The sequence below is a fragment of the Rhinolophus hipposideros genome (genome assembly GCF_964194185.1).
Source record: "Rhinolophus hipposideros genome assembly, chromosome: 5".
In the NCBI taxonomy this organism is placed as follows: domain Eukaryota; kingdom Metazoa; phylum Chordata; class Mammalia; order Chiroptera; family Rhinolophidae; genus Rhinolophus; species Rhinolophus hipposideros.
Genome location: NC_138051.1, coordinates 58580823 through 58604332, shown reverse-complemented (window position 1 = coordinate 58604332; position 23510 = coordinate 58580823). Strand labels below are relative to the sequence as shown.

Sequence of the window (23510 nt, the reverse complement as noted above, 5' to 3'; positions counted from 1 at the left end):
TCAATAACAGAATGAAGGGAACAGAGGAATCAGTGAACTAAAAGACAGGAAAAGCAAATATTACCCATTTTGAACAAGAGAGAAAATAGACTGGAAAAAAGTGAACAGAGTCTCAAGGACCCGTGGGACTATAACAAAAGAGCTAACATTTGTATCATTGCAATTCCAAGAGAGGAGATAGAGGGCAGAAATAATTGATGAAAGAAGAAATAATTGCTGAAAGCTCCCCAAATTTGGCAAAAGGCAAACCTTTCCTAGAAGCTGAGCCAAACTCACACAGTTAAGACCAAATAAATCCACACCAAGATAAAGTAAAACTTCTGAAAACTAAAGACAGAGAAAAAAAATCTTAAAAACAAGAAAGAGAAAAAGAGCATCTTACAGGGGAAAAACAATTCAAATGACAGTAGATTTCTCATGAGAAAACATGGAGGCCAAAAGGAAGTGGCACAACGTTTTAAGTGCTGAAAGAAAAGAACTGTCAACCCAGAATCCTGTATTTAGTGAAAATATCCTTTCAGAATAAAAGGGATGTCAAGATACTCTACAATAAAAGAAAACAAAGGTAATTTGTTACTAGTATACTGACCCTAAAAGAATGGCTAAAGAAAATTCTCTAAATAAAAAGCAAATTATAAGGAATCTTGCAACATCAGGAAGAAAGAAATAACATGGTAAGTAAAAATATGGGTAAAAACAATAGACTTCCCTTTTCCTTGTGAGTTTTCTAAATCGTATTTGATGGTTGAAACAAAAATTGTAACATTGTCTGATGTGGATCTAAAAGTACGCAGAGGAAATAAACATTCAAATACCATAATATTTAACAATTACACTCTGGATATTTGTCCTAGAGAAATGAAAACGTATGTTCATATGAAAACCTGTACACAAATGTTTATAGCAGCTTTATTCATAGTAGCCAAAAACTCGAAATGACCCATACGTCCTTCAACAGGTGAATGGTTTAACAACTGTGGTACATTCTTACATGGACTACTAGTCAGCTATAAAAAAGGGAGAAACTACTGATGTAAGCAACAACCTGGATGAAAAAGCAACAACCTCTCCAGAAAATTATGCTCGGTGCAAAAAGCCAATCCCAGGAAGTTACACATTGTGTGATTTCATTTCTCTAACATACTTGAAACGGGAAAATTATAGAAATTGAGAACAAATTATTGGTTGCCAGGAATTAAAGAAGTGGGAGGTAGGAGGAAACTGGGTGTGGCTATAAAAGGACAACATAAGGAATCCTTACAGTGAAGGAAATGTTTTGTACCTTGGCTGTATCAATACCCTGTTGTGATACTGTACTAGAGTTTTGCAATGTGTTATTTTTTGGGGAAAACAGAGTAAAGAGTGCAAAGGATCGCTCCATTTCTTACAACTATATGTGAATCTACAATTATCTCAAATTCAAAAGTTTAATTTAAAAAAAGATACCAATAGAAATATGAAATGCCAAACCACTAAGTAGGAAAAATTGTTTGCAATTCATATAACCAATAAGGATTAGTATCCAGGATATATAGCTAATTCCTATAAATAACTAAGAGAAAGAAAGGCCACTCATTTTTTGAAAAACAGGTTAAAGTCTTAACTCGCTTTACAAAAGAAGATACAAATGCCAGATACACATCAGAAAAACTGCTCAACATTATTGGTCATCAAGGGACTAGAAATTAAACTCACAAAGAGCTACTACAACAGACTTGTCAGGATGACTAAAATTAAACAAACAAATGTAAAATATCATGACAAAGATATGTATCTGGAATTCTCATATACTGCTAGTAGGAAAATAAATCAATATGTATAACCACCTTGGAAAACTGTTTGGAAATACCTACTAAATCTGAACATTTTGTATCCTAGGATTCAGCAATTCTAATTTTTAATGGGCATCCAACAGCAATGCGTACGTATGTACTTTAGAAGACACAAACAAGAATGTTCATAGTAATATTATTCCTAATAGTTCTGTAGCATACACTGCTGAAATACCCACCAACTGTAGAATGGATACAAAATTGGGGCACATTCAGTCATACACATTTATCCTGATGCTTCTCTTTCCCTCACTCCTATCCATCAGCCAGTCCTCATGGCTCCACCTCCAAAATACAGCCTGAATTTGTTCACTTCTCTTCATATTTGCTGATACCATCCTCCTCAAATCTACCATCATTCCTCACCTGATTTACTACAATTGCCTTTTAACAAGTCTTTTTGCTTCCACTTATGCTCCCCTATGATTCATTATTTGTAAAGCAGTCAGAACGGTGTTATTAAAACATAAATCAGGTCACTTCATTCTGCTGTTTAAACCTTTTAGCAGGTTCTCACTGTAATTAAGACTAAATCCAACTCCTCATCATGGTTTGAAAGGCTGCCGTGCTGGTTCTGGTATAGTCTAAGATGTTTAAAAAGAAAGATCCTAAGATACACTGAGTGGTTTAAACAAATTAAGAGTTTATATTTTTCTCACTCAAGAGTGGAAAGGAAGATAATCCTGGGTCATCAGAACAGCTCTGCCAGACTCAACCTGGAGTTCCATCTCTGGTTCCAAAATGCTTGCCTATCACATCTGCACCCCAGTTAGCCAGAGAGAGGAAAGAAAAAGGGGAGACCATGCTCTTTCCCTCTTAAGGGCAGAGCCCAGAAGTTTCCCTTTTCACTTCTACTTATATTCTCACTGTCCAGAACCTGGTCACATGGTACACCTCACTGAAAGGAGGCCTGGGAAATATCGTCTTTAGCCAAGCTGACATGCGCCCAGCCATGACTCTATAACTGGAAATAGGGAAGAGTGAATACTGTGGATAACTCATAGTCTCTGCTCTAGCCTACATCGTGTCATCCCTCAGCACCTCTTCTGCCTCATTTCCTCCCTCTCTCTCCCGTGCTCTTGGCCCGCCAGTCATACTAGCTTTCCTGCTCATTCCCTCCTTAATCCTCAAGGCTTTTATACCTGTGCTGTCCTATATCTGGAATGCTCTTTCCTAGATCTTTACATGATTGGCTCTTTCTTATCATTTGGATCTCAATTCAAGGCTCATACATCTTCTGAGAGGCACTCACTGACCCTTCCCTTGCAAGCAAAGTAACCACCTAGTTATCACTCTCTAACCCATGTTGTTTTATTTTATTTCTAGTGCTTACCACAGGCTTAAATTCTCATTTACTTACCTGGTTATTATCTGTATCTCCCTCTAGAATGTTAAGTACCATGAGGGCAGAAATGTTGTCTGACTTATTCTCTGTTGGATCCCTGGCACTTAAATGCTACCTCAGATAAAGCAAGCATTCAAATATTTGCTGATGAGATGAACTAATTTAACCCAAACCCCTCATTTTATAACTGGGAAAGCTGAGGCCCAAAGAAAGTAAATGGCTTGCCTGAGGTTCTGCAACTAGGTAGTAGATTTCCAGGTCAGTGCTTTTCTTCAGCACCTTATTTCATGTGGCCTCCTCTTTGAAGTCTTCTATTATCTCACCCTTCAGCAATCATTCCTCTGAACTCCTCTAGCACTAGACTAACTCCATTTGGTTTTATTCTATGCTATTTGGTATTATTAATCTTTACTATATCTGTCTTGTTTTCCCAACCCAGCTGCCAGCCCCTTGAAAATCCCAACCTTCTAACGCACAGAGAACACTGGCCCTCAGTAAGTAGTCTACAAAGAGACTAAAGTAACTTTATTCAGTAAAGTGAAACTCAGAATCATTACAACTTCCCTTTTGTCCTAGTATTGAAGATAAGAGTTGGATACTAGAAGACTAGATTTGGGTGGGAGGTGATTTCTGTGTATCTGCAACAAAGCATCCTGTCACGACTGGCTTACCGGTAGTTTTACGCGCTTCATCAAAATTATGCAGAGGAGCTGCTCTGGGTATAATGGGTGGATTCTGAAAGGCAATCCTTGCTGTTGGTGGAATCAATCCTCGTTCTATCATACTCAAAATCCCTTAAAAGGAAGGTTAGAAGAATATGAGTTTAACTCCAAGCATTTCCCCAAAGTCTGAGCTCTATAAATTTCACAAGTGCAACATTTTCTATTCATTGTCTTATTTGTGAGAGTACATCTAGTGCCTTAATCCTTTGCATGGAAAAATAGCTACGGCACATATTCATTTAAGGCTAATGTTCTAACCCAAGAAAAAATGGTATTTCCAATAGTGGTAATACGAACTAAACTTGTACTAAGGTCATTTTATTTTAAGGTAGAAATATAATTTCAAGGCAAAGTAAAATTTCTTTATACTTATGGCATTTTCAATTATTGATAATATTATTATTCCTTTTAAAATTCAGAGAAATCAGGTACACAGTCTTAACAACTGAGGACATCTTTTGTTCTGAAAGAAGGAAAGTCTGTGTGCTTGAAACCATGCCCTTGTTATAATGAGTCATATTTTATAAAAGAGTTCTTTTTAGACATTTCTCATATCAACAGAAGATGTGAATGCCTAAATAGGTTATTTTAGTGTAACTGGGCAACATGGTCGGTATTAATGTAACTAATTTACAATTCCTAGAACTCATACTGTGTCAGCATGGATGATGCCAAGGCTTTCTAAGGACAAGAGGCATTGTTAAATAAATAAACAAATGAATAAATCAATACATAAATGAATAATTGAAAAAGCCTGCTGTCAGGGGCAAAACTTTCATTAAGGTGAAACTATTGAAGCCAGAAACCCAGAAACTCAGGGGTATTTGACATAAACTTATGATAGGGCTTCTTGTTGCTCTCATACAATAGGAAGACAAGTGAAGAATTCTGGGTCTCAGTGAAACCCTAGTATATAAACTGTGTACCAAGCTGGACTAAGTTGAAGAAGTTGTTTCCATTTGCCGTATGACCTCTGAAGACTATCTTATGTTGTTATTGATGATATTAAAGTCTAGTGTTATAGGAATTCAGAAGATGACCACTGAGGAATTGGAGAACTAAAGAACACTTCACTCGTAAAACGATTCTAAAGAGAAATCTTCAGTTTACTTACCACAGAATCATCTCGGGGGGGAATTTCTTATTAGAAATGGAGATTCCTGGGCCTCATCCCAAACCTGGCTAAAGTTCTGAGGTAAGGGCCTGAGAATCTGCATTATTGAAGCCTCCAGGAGATACTTACATGTGCCCTGAACTTTGCGAACCACTAGAATTGAGGCCCAATAATCTACATTTTGAATAAGAACTCCGGGTCCATCTTTTCTATTCTCAAAACTTAAGAACTGCTGATCTACAGTACAACTCTTCAAGCCCCTTTGGAAATTAATACTTCAGGTTTTAATTATTCTCACACCAGATTTAACTGCTTTGAAATATTAAGACTAATTCTGAGTCCTTACAAATATTTTCCTCCTATAAATATTAAATTCCACTTCTAAGAACTATGCCTGTCTTTCAGGTGTGAAAAACAGAGCTCCTTCTTATTCAGTATATTTTTGTTATTAGAGTGAGTTTCATTCTCTGAAAATCACAAAGAATATAAACATAATTTTAGCCTGTGCTTTAATGTAGGTTGAAGCAATTCACTTAATTTTAGACAAACACACATATGTATGTGCATTTTCCATTGGAAGGAAAAAGTTAAGACTTTGGAATAAACAAAAGAGACTAGGAGATAACATTTTCATCGAAATGCTGGGACCTCTGGAAATTATCTGACCCTATAATCATCTTTGGTTTTGCTTAGTCTATTTTATAATTCTGTAGAGATTAAGGTTAGTTTATAGAAAACTGAAAACAATGCAAATAATTCTTGTTTATACACATGGCAATAAATTCTGTCACATGGAGGGACAATCCTTCCCCCAACCCCAAAAAGCCAGTTTTGCATCCATTTGCAAATTTATTTCAGTATTCTTGATTTACAAAGGTGTCTGTTGTTTGGATTCTCCTTTGAATCAATTGTAGCATCTTACTGGTTCCCTTAATTAATTTATGAGTTAAATAACATCTTTAACATGTATTCATTTTATACTTGTATAAAAGTCATGGTTTTAATTTAAATATAAACATATATATATATAATATGTGTGTATGTGTGTGTGTGTATGTGTGTGTGTGTATACACATATATACCTCAACAATTTTGGAGATCCCACCGAGATGAGCAATAGATTCCCCTGAAATTGCCAGAAGTGATATACTCACAGGGAACCAAGCCCAGGTATGTATTTTCTTGGCTTCCACAGGTGAATTCAAAGTGGAAATAGAACTTTGTTGACTCTGTTTTTCTAATTTTAATACTACTCCCTATTAACCTTGTGTTTTGTTTTTCTCTTTGGTTCATTGGTTCATTTATGGCTTATATGCTATTCCTTGTTGGTAACTACAATGACTGGGAATTTGGTGATCTCTGTAAATGGATTAATGTCTTATAGAGATCTCCCTGCTGAGTGACAGATAGTGGAGAATATAGTTTGTTAGCCTTTTGTTTGTCTGTCTGTGTATTTTGAGCTCAAATCAATTAGGAACTTCATGCCCACAAGGAAGGACAATAACTGTTTGATATCTGGACCATTAAATTTTTGTGTTTCTGTGTTTACTTTTCATTTGTGGCTGAAACTGTAGAATGGAAACTATAAGCCCTCTCTGTATCTATATGTCTATGTATCTATAATTCAGAAAGGCCTTTATTTCTCACCTTGAGTGAATACAGAATGTTTTCCTATCTCCAAATGGTTATTAATAAATTAGATGCAAAGTCTCTTAAATTAAAGGAGCTCTGTTCTGATTGACTTCTAGAGAGAAATAAGTGCTTATATCAAGTGAATATTCCTAAAATTCCCAGAAAATAAAGAAATCAAACTTTTAATACTTTAAATGTGCTCCCCCAACTTCACAAATTCAGAAACTCTCATTGAGTCTCCTTACTTTTAATGCCAATATAATTATTTGCATAGTTTCAATAAAAATCTGTTTTCCTTTTACTAAAATATAATTGGGAAAATCACTTATGCAACCAAGACCTGGAATTTCATATTTAATAATGATGCTTGTTAATCAGGTATAAGTCACTTTTAAAGAATTAAAGTTGACTTTATGGTGCTAATGCTTACAAAGCCCTCCCAGAAGAACTAGCCAGGTACATAGTTTACAGGATTCGCATCGTTACAGGTGGTAAGGAATGTCACTTCCCGGCAGGCCCAAGAACCTTGGTACATTTCTCTAATATCTAGGTAGAGAGGAATTTACCCAAATCTATAGGTCCTGCCGTTGAAATCTGGTGGACAAAGTTTAGTGGAGACATTAAATCAATCCACAAGTAAATATTTAATTACAAATTGTGGTAATCTGTGAAGGAAACAGATGCTTGAGGAAATGGCTTTTACAGACAGAGGTAAAGGCACTGGTGAGGGCCTAATGTGAAAATGTGCTTGGCCTAATAAGGAACAGAGAGAAGGCCCATGTGGCTGAGCATAGAGAGAGCAAACAGAGACGAGAATGGAGGTGAGGGCCAGATCAGGTATGCCTTGTTTATAGAGGTTAGATTTTATTCTAGATCAGAAAGCAACTTGCCTGAGGTTGCAAAGAGCTTGAATTGAAAATTTGATTTGTGTACCATGAGATTTGTATTCTTACTCATTTTTTAAAAAGCTTTCTTTTTTGGATTTAGCAAGATAATTCAAGAAAAAGTGGGGGGATTTGCCCTGCATTTTCCAAAATGACTCTTTCTTGTGGATATTGTTAATCTTTTACCTCTTGCTGGACTTGTATAGATCTAAGGTGTGGCTTAAATGACATTTAAGAGCATAAGGAACATGTTAAAAATCTAGATACTGTGTCTACATTTCTGTAGTTTGTGCTTTCCTGATGTTCAGATTATCTTGCCTAATATCAGATATATAGCAAGTATTCAATGAATATATGTTGGTTAATTACAAATATTACGATAAACCATGTGTTCTCTGGTAGATAATTGAGAGATGAAAATGCGATATTTTTTTTCTGGACCAAGCTGCCATGTTTCTAGATTCACCTTTGTTTTGCAGCAATTTTTTATTGCGTCTATTGCTAAAGCAAGCACTGATTGATTGATTCATTCATTCACTATTTCATTCATCCTAATTGACACAGGACGAATATAAGATGGTACTAAAGCAAGAAATAGAAACTCTGCTGATGTTATTCAGTATTCCTAGGGAGTAAATATTATGTAATTATACAGTATATTTAGTAACTAAAAGCATATATCACAAAGATTTCTGAACAATGATGGTTCATAACTAGGAAAGTAATAGCTATAGTTGTGGGAAGCTTAATAAGCTAAGAAACTTGTAACAATGCTGGGTTCTCTTGAGTTTTGCTCTCCCTCCACCCACCAGGACAGCAGACAGAGGATACAGGAACTATAAGATAGAGGACTTTTTAAATCTCCAGGTGCCAGAAGGACCCTGGGGAGCCAACTTTAGGTCCAAAATCCTTCAGACAACAGATAGAAAGTGAGATGGAAATAATTAAAGACCATCTTACTTGGTTATATTTGGGATATGAAAAGAGATCCACGTAGGCATTCTTTAACACTTCAGCTAGTTAAGTAGCAGGGAACAATAAAGAGGTTACACTTATGACACTCAGTTCTTAGTCCTTCATTCGCTTACTCTTTCATTTGCTTATTCATTCAACCAACAATTTAGTATCTACAAAATGCTAGATATGGTTCTAGGCACTGGGGATACTGAAATAAAGATGATATAATCGTTTGCTTCAAAACTAGAAATCTGGTTTCACAAAGACTAGAATTTACACTAAGATATGCATAGTTTAAGTGTTAATTACATTGTTTTCTGCAGAAAACTATATTGAAATAAAAATGTTAAAGGCTACTAGGATAGCATCGGAAACTATCTGCTCAGAAGCTTAAACATTTCTAATAATAGCACTTAAACACAATGCTTTCAATATGTAATAACACCAACATCTAAATCAATATTGAATCTATAGAATGATGGATTTTAGAGGGAGAAGGGACTTTAATGATCGTCTGGTCCAACCTTCTCATTTACAGAGGAGGAGACCCAGGCCAGAGTGAGGTAATCCTCATCTCATCTGAGGTCACCTCTGAGAATTAGTGGCTGAGGCAGAATTCAAACTCAGGTCCCAATCCCACCTCACGGCTGTTTCCCTTACATTCCTAGACACATAACATGGTTATTGAATCACTAACCTTTACTGGCATCTGCCTGTAAGACTGGTATGGGGGTGAAATAGGGATTCGTGCGATGAGACGCTGGCAGAACCGTGAGGTTGGTGACGGTGGATCCTTTTATTAACTTCTGAACCTTCACCTAGAAGATCAAAAATTTGTTCTCAGCAGACATTTTTGCTTTCAAAACAAACAGTTTTCTTTGTGTAAACAATAAATAAGATTATGAATAGTTTCATTAAGTTTTAATAATGTAGCAATATCAGCTCCAATTTTATTGCTCATGAGTACCCTGTGCTATTGTCTACGGACAAGAGTTTGTGTAATTTAAAATAGTTAATTAAATCCAATTAACATGTTGCGATTTCTACTATGTAAAGTCAGGATAGTAGTTAATAAAGGAACATTAAGATTTTGTTCAATTTTAATGACTACAATTATAAAAGTGCTAAATCTTGGCAGACGAGGTTTTGAATACAGCAAAGTTTTGTACAGGCAAATTTCCCAGGAAACACATATTAGGGTTTTGAGGATTGAAAGAAAACAAAAAAAAACTTGGGAGAATTTAAAGATAAATATATTAGTCAATATTAACAGGTTAAAGATGAACTCTGAGTAGACTTACAGATCTCAGAAACGGTTAAAGACGAGATGTCTAGATTAGTTATAATTGATGATGACTTTTTCTAAAGTCATAAATGCTTTTATTATAGTTATGAAATATGAATTATTTCTTATTACATGGTTTCTAGATTTTAAAGATAATATGCATTGCATATAAATCACATTTAATTGTATAGCCCAAGTACAATATTTTTACTTTTATTATGGGCGGTTATGAATTACCTGGGCCCTCTCAGCAGGGAAGATGTAACTGTTTGGTATTTCTAAACTGATTTAAATTTTCAAGTCATTTTCCAAACATTAATTAATTTGCATAGCTTCCAAGGTAACTAGATACTGGTTTGCTATTTAACTAATAAAGAACCAAGACAGAAAGGTTAGTAGATTAGTTTCAGGTCACACAGTATACTAGATATACACAGATACACACACTAGATGTACACACTTAAAATTATTTAATTTGAAGATTAATCTTATTTTACTTTAGTGAAATTTGCCATTGGAATTGGTCGTACTGCACCTTCTTGCTCATCAAGGTCATGGTGACCTTAAGGAAAAAGAAAGAGGAAATTTGATCAAGCCTAAGTGGGGGGGAAATCACTTCACAAAATAAGTATGAATCGGCTGAGAAATGTCTGGGTGAACAAAGTTGTTAGGGTCCTACTGCCAGGATATGGTACTTAAGGGAAACTGGAACAAGTTACCATCCCATGAACACTGAACCCTTTGTTGACGTTTGGTGAAGACCTTTCAAAGTGACTATAAATAGGATTTTTAACAGGAAAGAGAAGACTCTAAGTGCAATCTGTTTCCTTCCCGGTGAGATGGAAGTGGCAAGGGGGGTGCTATGGGCCTTGGCTGGATGAGAGTGAGGGGTTCGTATGTGTATGGTGCTACCCTGGAACTTGGGTCTTGCTGATCCATCTTGGAGTCTTCCTCATCTTCAGGTCTCCTCTCCCACCTCACCTCCTAAACTACTAAGGTCTCCTCCGAACTGGGAAAGACTGAGATAATCACCCAAGGTCCTGTACTCCAGACATGACACATACATAACTGAAGATGTTCCATATCAAAAATGGCAGGGTCTCCACTTCTCTGATTGATATCAGGGTCAGGGAGGCAAAGGTAAATCGGAGGAAGAAAGAAAGATTCAACTTAAATAAAATTGTCAAGCGCCGTGAAGATGTGAAATATAGGTTTGGCAGTTTCAGGACACACAGCATAATTTATCTGGATTTTCTGAAAGCCTTTGACAAAGTGCACCTGACAACCTATTCTTGAAAGCTAAAGTAGCAGGATCCAATATAAAACACCATGTAAAGTATGACACAAAGGCCAGGGCACAAAGCAGATGACATTCGGATTCTGTCAGGCACTCAGCACATTCTTAATGCCGGTTTCCTGAATTCCTTAAATTGCATTTGTCTCAACAATATAAAAGCCAGACTCAAGGGCTATGATGAAAAGGCAGTGAGGTGCGAGTGGAGGGGGAGTGGTGAGAGGGCAGAGTTCACTTGGGAGGTGACATCCTGGTGAGTTGATAGAAATAAATCCTGCAGTGTCGGGGGATGTGAAACCTGAGCCCACTCTCCTGTCCTGTTCCTGCAGTAAGGGTAACTGCTTCTGCATACGCCTGGTTGGAAGAAGAAGGAATGTGACAACCTTCAGCATTTACTGAGCACTTACTATATCACACTAAGCATTAAATTTCATGAGCAATGGAAAAGCTAAGGGCTATAGGAGTGCAGAAGAGGAAGTAATTAACTCTGCCTGCTGGTATGGCAGAAGGCTTCGCAATGGCTCTCAACCCTGGCTGTGTGTTAGAATCACTCAGGGAGCTTTATAAAAATACCACTGCCTGGGCCCCAACTCTGGGCCATTAAATCCGAATAGCCGGGCTGGAGCCTGGGCCTTGGTGTTTTTATAAAGCTCCCCAGGTAATTCTGATGTGCAACCAAGGTTGAGATGTACTGTAGTAAGTGATATTTAAATTGTGCCCTCAAAGAAGCATTGAATTATGTCACACGGAGAAGAGGATGCAATCACAGGTAGAAAGAATGGTGGCGACAAAGCGAAATAGCATACAAACGCATGAAGATTTCCTGGAAGGTGAGGAGCTGTGTGTGGCTGGAGTATGGTGTGTGAATCAGGAGTGTGGGGTGGGGGTACGACTGGAGAGAGAGTTAGAGATGAATGACAAAGACGCCACCTGTATGAATGTGCTGAGGTTGGATAGCACCTGCTTCCGGCTGCTCCTTCATGTCATGCTTTATATTTTATGCTGGGACCATGTTTTGGAGTTTGTGTAACATGGAATATATTATAAAAGAACATATAAATATATATTCCTTGTATCTGATATTTTATTACTAATTCCAAAACTGTAATTCAGAATTCTATCACTTTATGCTTGAACCTTCTGTAATAGCTTAAGATTTTTTTCAATATTTAAAGAATACAGAAAAGCTTAAAGAAGAAAACAGCAATTGCGTTCCTGTCAGCCAGAATTAATCATTGTTAAAATCTTGGTATATGTGCTCCCAGGGTTTTCAAATAGAAAAACCATTTCATTTTATTATTGTGGTAAAATGATATATGTTCATTATAAAGATTCCAAATAACACAGAAAAACACAAAGATAAAAGTTTAAGAAACCAAATATTATCAGGTGACCTACTATCCCTGACATTTCTGGGATGAGTGTCAGATTGTTTTATAAAAATAGGATTTATATTACATAATTAAACTTAATTTGACATGAATTTAATAGGAGGGGAAACAGCCAAGTTAAACCCAACAAATTATTAAACCTCAAGTAAATATTTCTTTACCACAAGATTCCTGTGAGTTAAAAAAAAAATCCTCTGCAAGGGTTAGCCAATTTTTTTCTTTAAGGGCTCGATATTAAATATTTTAGGCTGTTTAGGTCCATTGGGGTAACTGGAAAGTAGCATAAACAATCCATAGACAAATGGGTGACTCTATGTTGAATGAAACTTTACTTACAAAAATAGGTAGTCAGCCCTTAGGCTGTAGTTTGTGGACCCCTGGTACTTAGTTATATAAAAGTGATTATGAAAAACTTTCAGATTTTTTTTGCCACGTTTTTATTTTGCATAACATATCCTAGCTTCAAAAGGTGAGAACATTAGGACTCTCTTGCTACTCCCATCTCCTCTCCCTCACCTTCTAATTTTTCATTACATTAATTTTACATTGTCTGGGTTTATAATGTTCACATAATTGTTATGCTTTTTCAGTGTTAGTTCTACATGTAAGTGGACCTCATGCTCACCAATAGTCCTTTTGTCCTGGCTTCTCTATGCTTGAGTTCTTTATTTTGATTGATTTCTTAATTGCCTTGCCTGGCTTTGGTTATTAAGCAGTTTTTTTCCAAGGGTTCATAGATATTTTACTTCTCTAAGCCCTCATACTTGAATTCCATCTGGGGTTATCCTTCCTTTTCTCAAAACTTTGTAGACACCACACCATTGCCTTCTACAGTGAATATTGTGAAATCAGTGCCAGCCTGATTTTTTTTTTACCCCTTGTAGGTGATTTTTCTTTCTGCTTGGATGTCTGAAGTATTTTTTGTCTTTGAAATTCAAGTGTTTCACTTAGGAAGCACCCTGATGTTGAATTATTCTAAATCAAATTTTCCTGGAATTGAGTGATTTATTTTTTAACCTGCAGGTTTAGTTCTTCATTTCTGGAAAAGTTTTCTTGCATCATTTGATACATCTTCTTTTTGATTTGCTGATGGGCTCATCCTTATCTTTCATATTGTGAGACCTAACTATTCATTCTTTCCTGGTTCCTTTTAGAATAGAACACCCTGAGTTTTAACTGAGCACATGGCTATCCAGTTACAGACTACATTTCCCACTGTCCCCTGTGGCTAATTGTGGACATGTGACCAAATTCAATCCAATAAGATGTGAGCAGAATGTGATATGTGTAACCTCTGGGCCATCTCCTTAGGTGCTTGCCCTATCTTTATCCTTCCTATGGGCTGAAACAAGGGTGTGGGGAGGAGCCAGCATCAACCATGGAAATGAGAATGTCTGTAACCACAGGAATGAGGAGATGATGGAGCATCAAGATAGAATAAACCATATCTTGGATAACTTCATGGAGCAGCGCTGTCCTGCCAGCCTTGGACTTCTCACCTGTGGACTGTTTTATGAGTGAGAACTAAACTAATTTATTTAAGGCATTATATTTTTGGATTTCTTTGTTACAGCAGCTTAGCCTGTAACAAACTAATATGCATGTCTATTAGCTTCTAATTAATTTCCTTTATCTTTCCCTCTGCATTTACTGTGTTATAGTTTTTTTCCATGTCAATATTTCAGTATTCAGCAGTGTTTGTTCTGTTCCTTCTATTTATAGTTTATTTATTAATTCTACAAAGTATTTCGGTATTTGTTTCTTAATGTCTGCAAACTCTTTTTATCTCCTACTGCTATTTTTATTATCTCATGGTTGAGCTCTAATTTTACTTAATTTATGCTCCTATCAAGCTTTGTTATAATGTGAAGAAATTGTGAGAAAATTCATTCTATTCCTTAAGTTATGGCTTTGTCTCTTGCAGTCCATGCTCCTCCCATGCTCTCTCTTCCCTCTTCCTTTCGTTTGTAAGCTGTGGGTGAAATACTGACAGTTATATAAAAAATTAGTATGGTGACCGTATAATTTCTTTTCCCCTTGTACATACTTAGGAAGCTCTACCCAGACAGTCTACTTGCTTTCATGTTGTATCTCCTCCCCCACTCTCTGGTACCAGTTCTCTCCCAGCAACACTTGAACACTGGGTATTCTGAGTTTCCCCCACCTTTCTGTTACCTGAGGGCTCGGGTGGAGGAAGTCTCTGGTTTAGGATGTATGTAGTCTTTGTTAAAATATGTAGGCTCTCCTCCCTCTCCTGAGATTCTGATGAATATCCTATAGCAGGGTTTGTTCTACCTAGTTGAGGATGAGCCATCCTCCCTACCTCTATCCCCAGGAGCTTTGGAACATTTCAGTGGAATCGGAAGACTGCACTTCTCTCAGGAAGAATCAGACACGTTATTTACTTTCCAAGTCTCCTTGTCAGAAGAGAAAAAAGATAAGGATGCTTGCTTGATTGTCTTCTCTCCAGATTTTATAGTGTTTCTGAGAATCTCAATATTTTGATAACTTGCCAGCAGTATTTCTGAAGGGCAAGGCAGGGGGTAGGATTGGAGCTATGCCGCACCCCTCTACTCTACTCCAAAATCTTCTGCTTGGTGAATTTAAAAAATTGTGCACAACCTACACAACCATATTCAGGAGCCCTGCCCCAACCTTCCTCTCCTTATTATGAATGGGGAAACTAAAATCAGAAAGGGAAAATAGCAAGGGCACACATTTAATCTGCTTTTATCTAGAGGCAGAACTAAAAATGCACATCACTGCTTCATGACCCACTGCTTTCTACCACATTGCATTCTTGCTTCCTGAGTTCTTGAACCTTTCAAGCCAAACACAGCTCAGGTCACCAGCTCTGCCGCTCTATCCTCCGAGCAAAGCATAACCATTTTGTTCCCTTATGCACTCCTTTTCCAGTGGCATTTAACTTAGATACAGTAGGAGTCTCACTTTCTCTCAGACTAAGGTTTACTAGAATTTGGGGGATAGAAGAAAAACTCCCTGGAAAGGCATCTGTAGTAACAAAGTAAGAATCCTGGGCTTGGAACACCGATTTTGAGGCCTAGTTCTGTCATTTAATTAGCAGTGTGCAGGGGGGAAATCATTAAACTTCTCTGAGTCTGAGTTTTATCTTCTGTAAAATAGGGATATTCTTATCTACAGGGCAGGTGAATTTTATGCAAAGGATCTGTTCCTGGAGGCATTTCATAGTTCTCAACTCACATAATTCAAGACATCCAGGCAAAGAATGGCACGTATGGTAAAGACTACTAGAAACCTTCAGTGTGCCACCCAGCCAGGAACTACGATTCCCAGCCTTTCTTTTAGCATCATATGTCTTTGTGATGAGACTCTGGCCAGTAGTATAGGAACTGCAGTGATTCTACTGGTTGGAATACAGACATGATGGTGGGAACACAGCAGCCATCTTAGATCACAAGATGGAAAGCTGCCTGTTCAGGAGGAGAGAGCAATAAAATAGAAAGTGCATGGCTTCCTGACATTGTAGATCTGCCATTCAGCCACAAATGGCTTATGCTCTAACAGTGATGCGAGAGAACATTATTGTCATGTTTAATCTCCTGTTGTTTGTTGCAGTTGCTGAACTCATATCCTAAATTCTACAGGGTAGTTTTATTTACTCCAATGGTGCCTCTCTGTGGAAACTTCAGCATAAATATAGCTTAAGTTTACTCAGACTGTGCCACCTTTGAAAAAAATGAAATTTTGTTTCATTTTTTTAAATTTGAGGGATTTGAATTATGTCAAACTTTCTATATAAAGCAATAATTTATTATTATTATTTTACATAATGGTATTTCAAATTATGTAATCCAATTTCACATCAGATTCGGCATCTCTCATTTTCTATAAGGCTGTTGTGAGGAATTAATGAATTATTAGGTTGGTGCAAAAGTAATTACGGTTTGAAAGTTAAAAATAATTGCAAAATCCACAATTACTTTTGCTCCACAATATATGGAGATGAACAATACAAACTTTTTTCACCTCAGAAATTGAGTTTTATTTTTGTACATAAATATTTTATTGAAGTATAACATTTATTTTTGAAAAGGCAAAAACCATAAACTTATCAGTTGATATATTTTCACAAAGTGGACACTGTGCGTAACCAGCATCCAGAATAAGTAGAGCATTGAAAACACCCTAGAGGTCCCTCTCATGCTCCCACCCAGTCATTACTATAACCCAAAGGTAAACACTATTCTGAATTCTATTACCAACTATTATTTTTCTGTTTTTGAACTTTACATAAATGGATTATTATAGTATGTACTCTCTTTTATATTTGTCTTTTTTCTTTTAAAATTCGTGTGGGATTTACCCATATTGTCATGTTACAGCAGTATGTTCACACCATAAGCTTTTAAATATTGATTTTGATTAATAATTATACATATAACTGTAACCAGTAAGACTGGAGCCTCCAACCACCCACTTTTTTTTGCATTGCTTATAATGTTCCTTCTAGAATGTTCTGTCTCAGCTCTGGCTACTAAATTCTTGTCACCTTTTAACCACCTTTTAAACTCCTTTAGAAAATCAGATCTGATTTCTTTCTCCTCTGACTTCCTATAGCTTTTTTTGTACTTCTGTTACTACATTTACAACACATATTGTAAGTATTTCTACAGTCTCCTGAAGGCATTACATAATTCAGAACTCATCTAATTCTGTCTTATTATCTCATCTGAAGAAGGAATAGAGCCAAAAAGTGTTCTTAAAAATATAACCACTTAAGGTTTATTGGGCAGGGCAATTAACATAGATATATTAATAGCAAATATTTTTCTTTTTGATGAAGGTTATAAGATGGCAAGACTAATTAGTGACCTAGTTACCCTAGTGGTAATGGTAGAGTAGCTTATAACAGACTAACCCTTCTGAAGATAACCATTATAAACTCTGGATAAAATATTTTTTAAAAATAACTATTTGAAGGTACTAAGATAAATTGAAAACAGGCAGAAGGAAGAGGGGAGTTGACCTTGAAAGATGAGAACGGTAACAGTTGAGATTTACGTGTGTGTGACTTCTGCCCTGGAAATACTTCTCAGTCCATGAGATGCAGTGTGGCTATAATTCAAAAAGAAAGGCACAGTCTTACTGGCTAGAGAAGAGAATGGAGTTTATGGCTGTCATAAAAGCTAAAAATGAAGGGGAATCCCAGAAAGGAAGAAGCTCCAAGGCAGGGATCCAAAATGTGCAAATAAAGGCCAAACAAATCCTTGGCTGACCTTTGAGCCTCGTGTACTCATATATGGGACAGATTCTAAGGAGCCCAGCAAAAACACAACAGTTAACAATTTGAAAAAACTGAGCAGAGATTTCAGCTGCTACCCATCAAGGATAGAGTTTGTAATTTGAGTCTAGCCAAGTTAATTGCCTACTTGAACAAGAATCAACACCTTATGGAGCAAGGTAACAGAAGTCAAAGTTTCTACAACACATCATTTATAATGTCCCTAGCAATAAAAAGTTACTATATATACAAAGAAACGGGAAAATATCTACACAAGAGAAATAGTCCTTAATAGAAACAGACCCGGGAGGTGAGAGACAGGTTTATGGCATAAATTCTGGTGATGGTTTCATGGGTGTTACTTAGCTATCTCTAAATTCATCAAGTTGTATACATTAAATATGTACAGCTTTTTGTATGTCAATCTTAGCTTAGTAAAGTAGTTTTAAAAAAATAAAGAAACAGATATCAAGCTGATCCAAAGGGTATAATTAGCAGATAAAGACTTTAAAGCGGTTATGCATATTTTAAAGGCCTTAAGGAAAATATGATCATAATGAATTAACAGGTGTAAAATCTTGGTAGAGAAATAAAAAGTGTTTTTTAAAAAATGGAAGTTCTAGAACTGAAAAGTAAAATACCTGAAATGAAGAGTTCATTGGATAGTCTTGAAAGCAGATTAGAGTGGGCAGAAGAAAGAGTAGTGAATTTGAAGACAGATCAATAGTTATCTAATAAGAAGAATAGGTATTATCTAATATTTTTTAAATAATAGATCCTCAGTGACCTATGGGACAACATCATGTTGTAAATTTGTATGTAATTGAAATCCCAGAAACAGTGACAGAGAAATGTGGAGGAAAACATTTAAAGAAGCAACGGCCACAATGTTCCTCAATTTTCTGGAAAACATAAAGCTCAATGAATCCCAAGCAGGATAAACACACGGAAAACCACTCATAAACACAACATAATCAAATCCGTGGAGGCCAAAGACTAGGAGAAAAACTTGAAAGCAGCCAGGAAAAAAAAAAAAAAAGACATTCTATACAGGGAATCATCATCCAAATGATGGCTAACTTCTCATCAGCAACAATGAAAATGTAAAGCATTGAATAACAACAGCAACAACCACAAAAACCCTGGCAACTCCACAGTCTAAGGACTTTTTTATTTTGACAAAAGAAGACAATGTGTCACCAGCAGACAATGTGTCAATAATTACATTAAGTGGAAATGAATTAAACATTCTAATTAAAAAGCAGGGGTTATCAGACTGAATTTTAAAAACAAAAAATTATATGCTATCTATAGGAGATGAATTTTAATTTTAAATACACGGCTTGACGAGCCAACAAAAAAGATTGATTGCCATGTAAATAGTAAGGAAAAGAAAGAAGGAGTAGCTATATTAATGTCAGAAAAAGTAGACTTTAAGACAAGGAGTATTGTCAAAGACAAAGAGGGAGAAAAGGGTCAATTAGTCATGAAAACATAAAAATCATAAACATATATGCCTCTGATAACATTATCCCAAAATACATGAAACTAAAATTACCAGAACTGAAGGAAGAAAGAGACAAATCTTCAATCAGAGTTGAAGATTTTAAAATCCACCCCCTCAGTAATTGGTAGAATAGATTTTTAAAATCGGTAAGGATATAGAAGATCTGAACAGCAGCACCAGCCACTTTGACATAATTGATGTTTAGCAAACTAAAACCAACAACTGTAGGATATACATTCTTTTCAAATGCACATGGAACATTTGCCAAAATAAATTATATTCTGGACCGTAAAATAAGTGTCAATCAACTTCAAATGTTTTAAATCTTACAGAGTATGTTCTCTGAACCTAATAGAATTATATTAGAATTCAGTAAGAATGAGGAAAGTAAAACTATCCCCAAATATTTGGAAATTGAACAACACACTTCTAAATAACTCACTAGTCAAAGCAAAGAATCACTAGAGGGATTTTGAAGTGAATGATAATGAAAATGCAGCTGTGTGATGCAGCTAAAACACTGCTTAGAGGGAACCTTACTAGTCTAAATGCTTCTATTAGAAAAGAAGGAAGGTCTAAAGTCAATGATCTAAGATTCTACCATAAACAGCTTTAAAAAAAAGAAGAGTAAAATAAACTCAAAATAGGTAGAAGGAAGAGAATAAAAACAGAAGTCAATGAAATAGAAAACAAATAATAGAGAAAATTAGCAAAGCCAAAATGATTCTTGGAAAAGATTAATAAAATTGATAAACCTCAGCAAGAGTGATCAAGAAAAAGAGAAAGAATAAATTACCAATATCAGAAATAAAGGTGTGTGTGTGTGTGTGTGTGTGTGTGTGTGTGTGTGTGTGTGTGGAGAGAGAGAGAGAGAGAGAGAGAGAGGAAGGGAAGGGAGGAGAGAGAAGGAAGAGAAAGGCACACTCAGCGTCACAGTTCTAAGAACTGGAAGGGGTTTTAGGGTGATAAAAAGGGTAGCTGGTAGCAGAAGTGACCATGGGATTGTGAACAGACTCAAAGAATGTGGCAAACAGAGATGACCATGGCAGAGACCCAAGAAGAACTATTTTGAATGAGTAGAAGTCTGAGGTGTGAGCATCTGCACATCTCATGGGCCCTGTACAGCACATCACATATTTAAGAAGTGGAGTTAGTTATGATGCACCAAAGCCCCAAGAAAATATTAAATGCCAGTAAAATGTGACTAAAGCAGGAAAATATGTAATATCTTCTAAAAGATTTTTCCATTAAAGGTAGTTAAATAAAATCCAGCACTTAAGCAACATTCCCCAAAGTGTGTTCCTCTCAATATAGTTCTGTGAGCTACTCCACAGAAAAGGGTGCGGCGGAAGTTTGGGAAACATGGCTGACTGCACTGGCCACCCTCCTCTTCAAGATTCATTATGTACATCAGTGCGTTAGTGACTCCAGGTGGCCTAATGGTATAAAAATTAGTCTGACTCTCTTTAACCGCATGTTTCCCAGTTTTATGGGCCCACAAAACTTTCCTTTCATGGAATACCCATTAACATTCCAAGGAAGCTGTATTCTTTGGAATGCATTTTGGAAAAAAAAAACTGATCAAAGGATTAATACATAGCTAACAACTACAATTGCTGTAATTTGTTAATATTAGACCATTCTTCAAAGTTAAAAGAAAGGTGATAACTTGCTTTTAGACGAAACTTTTCTTCAAAGGAGCTTGAAACACACTGGACTCAGGATTTTTTGGTTTGTTAGACTGACAGAAATCTATTTCTTGTTGCTATTTTTCTCTACATGTTTAATAGCATTAATCTGTAGCGTTCCAATATAAATTTTAAAATTCTGAAAAAGTAATCACTAGAGAATAATGAAGTACTAGCATTTCTTCTATATATCTATTACCTATCATAAAAGAAAAAAGTGACTGAGTTGCTTAAACTTGTGAGGTTTGCATATTGGTGAATATTATACCACACCAACACTCAAGCACCGTCACAAGATACAGAAAAGAAAGCAACTGAAGTACCTCTGCCTTCTATATAATTTTTTTATGTAAACTTAGGGCTAAATTAAAACTTGATGTTCAGACACAATCTACTGTCTCAGCCTTCACTAGGGACCCCATGAAAGGTAGTCTTTCAGTTAAGGTCTAAGAAAGACTTTGTGAATGGGTTTATCATTCGTTATAATTATTTTTGCTATTGCTGTTTGTTCCCTTATTAAAGAACAGTGTGCCAGTCTCTAGGCATTTTTGTTTAAATACCGGCTAGGGTCACCAGTGAAATGAAGTTTGGTCCTCATTTACCTCATACCAGCAGTTGGGTTGGCACGCAGCGGCAGAACTGCTGGGGCTCTTTTTATTTAATTTGGCATCCCTTCCTGAGCAGTATTGAGACTTTTACTTCAATGGCTCCATTGGGCTTTGACAGAATTTCTATGCTGTGTCAGTAGAGTCTGCAGAAAAGATGCAGGAAAGGAGGCGAGGAGCGCTTCTAGTTCAGGTGTTGTTGCTGAAGTCAGTGAAGGAATTAACCCCCAAATACAAGTTAAGTCCATTTAAAAACTACAACATTCTTAATTTAATAAAGAAACTGATTTGTGAGGAATATTAGCTATCTTAATTCTGTGTGTGTGTGTGTGTGTGTGTGTGTGTGTGTGTTGAGTTTGTCCTTTTTGCACAATTTCTCTTGGAGTCATTTTCCTAGACTCTGAATCAGACTGTCATAAGAAAATATAGGTCCAAATTCTTAGTGAGCCACATATTAATTATATGACTTGGTCATGTATCTTAATCTCTACACTCCTGAGTTTCCTGTCTGTAAAATGGGAGTAATAACCTCTCTGACATACTCTGAGTATTAAAAGTGCTTATATGTGATTTTTAACACATAAAAATCACTAGGACAGGGTCTTACATAATAGGTACTCAACAAATGCTTTGTTAAATGCATACATGGAAAATGAAAAACATTAATACCTTCTGTGAATTGTATTTCCAGTCAGAAGAGAAAACAGTTTCACCTGGTGTGCTTTTTTGTTTTACGTGTCATATGTGGGTGGTCATAAATGGGAAAGGAAGGGAGCAAAAGGAAACAGATTCCATCAGAATCAGAATTATGGGTTGTCAGAACTGTAAGAGATCTTAGACATGATTTAAGCCAATGCCTTAAATTCACAAACAAACAAACTAATGCCCAAGAAGTATAATTGATTTGCCCAAAAATCACATAGAAGTTAATGACAGATCCAGGTTTGGAGCCCAATATAAACATACTCATAGACTTTTCTTGTAATGAGGATTGTTATTATTGTATGAGATTATGGTGTTTAAAGAATCTTCCTTTGACTAACTTGAAAAATAGTTCTCTTTTTATGGTTTGCTTATTTCTTTTCTTTTAAAACATTTTGCTTTAATCCATCTGGAGTTTTCTTTGGTATAGGATTTAAGGTTAGGATTTAACTTAATGCTTTCCCCTCAAATCGTTAGCCAAATGACTCAGCATCATTTATCTAACAAGTCTTCTCTGTATCTCACCGACTTATACTGTCATCTTTATGACATTCTAGTTATCCTTTATTCTAAGGTCAATATCTGTGCTCACTTTTTTATTCCATTGATTTGTTTATTTACACATAGAATGCTATTATAATTATTATAATTATAGCATATTTTTTAATAACTAGCATGAAAAGTTCACCTTCATTAATCTTCTTCAGGGGAAAAAAATGAAGCCTTTGCCCATTTATTTTTCAAGATGATGAAATCTGTCAAATTGAAAAGAATTAATACTCCACACAAACCAAATAAAGCCCATAAGGATTTTGATTGGAATTACATTAGATGTAAAGATTAATTTGGAAATAACTGGCATTCTAATTATAATCATTTTTCATTTTCAGTAATATATCTATTTATTTAACTGTTCTTTGACGTCGCTCAGTAAATTCAAGTCAAAGCATGTAAAAGCTTTAAAAGTTTACAATGATGATATAGGGAAGGGAAAATTAATTCCACTTAAAGAGATCTGGGAAGACATTTATATGGCCAAAAGAGGAGTTCTCTACAAATGTAGTCAGATGAGGTATATGGTATTTCATTATTTAACTTGACACAACCTAACTCAATTACACAGGTCCTTAACAAGTTGTTATTCAAAGTCATTCACTTCATATACACCAATCAATAGTTAAGTTTATATTGGATTCTGACCACATCGGACACTATGCTTGATGTTGGAGACATGGTCCATGCCCTTAAAGGGGTTTACAGTCTAGCTGGGGGAAGTTTTCATCTTAAAA

At 36.0% G+C, this 23510-nt stretch overlaps 1 protein-coding gene across 1 annotated transcript in view; it reads right to left on the bottom strand.

The window, feature by feature from the left end:
• The window catches only part of IQCH (IQ motif containing H), a 186276-nt gene that overhangs the window by 112282 nt on the left and 50484 nt on the right, over positions 1 to 23510 (bottom strand). Inside the window, exons 6-7 of the mRNA XM_081047437.1 lie at positions 9184 to 9304; positions 3849 to 3971 (exon numbers count right to left, since the gene is read on the bottom strand). Of these exons, the coding sequence (XP_080903563.1) occupies positions 3849 to 3971; positions 9184 to 9304 (244 nt within the window). The remainder of the gene's footprint in view (positions 1 to 3848; positions 3972 to 9183; positions 9305 to 23510) is intronic.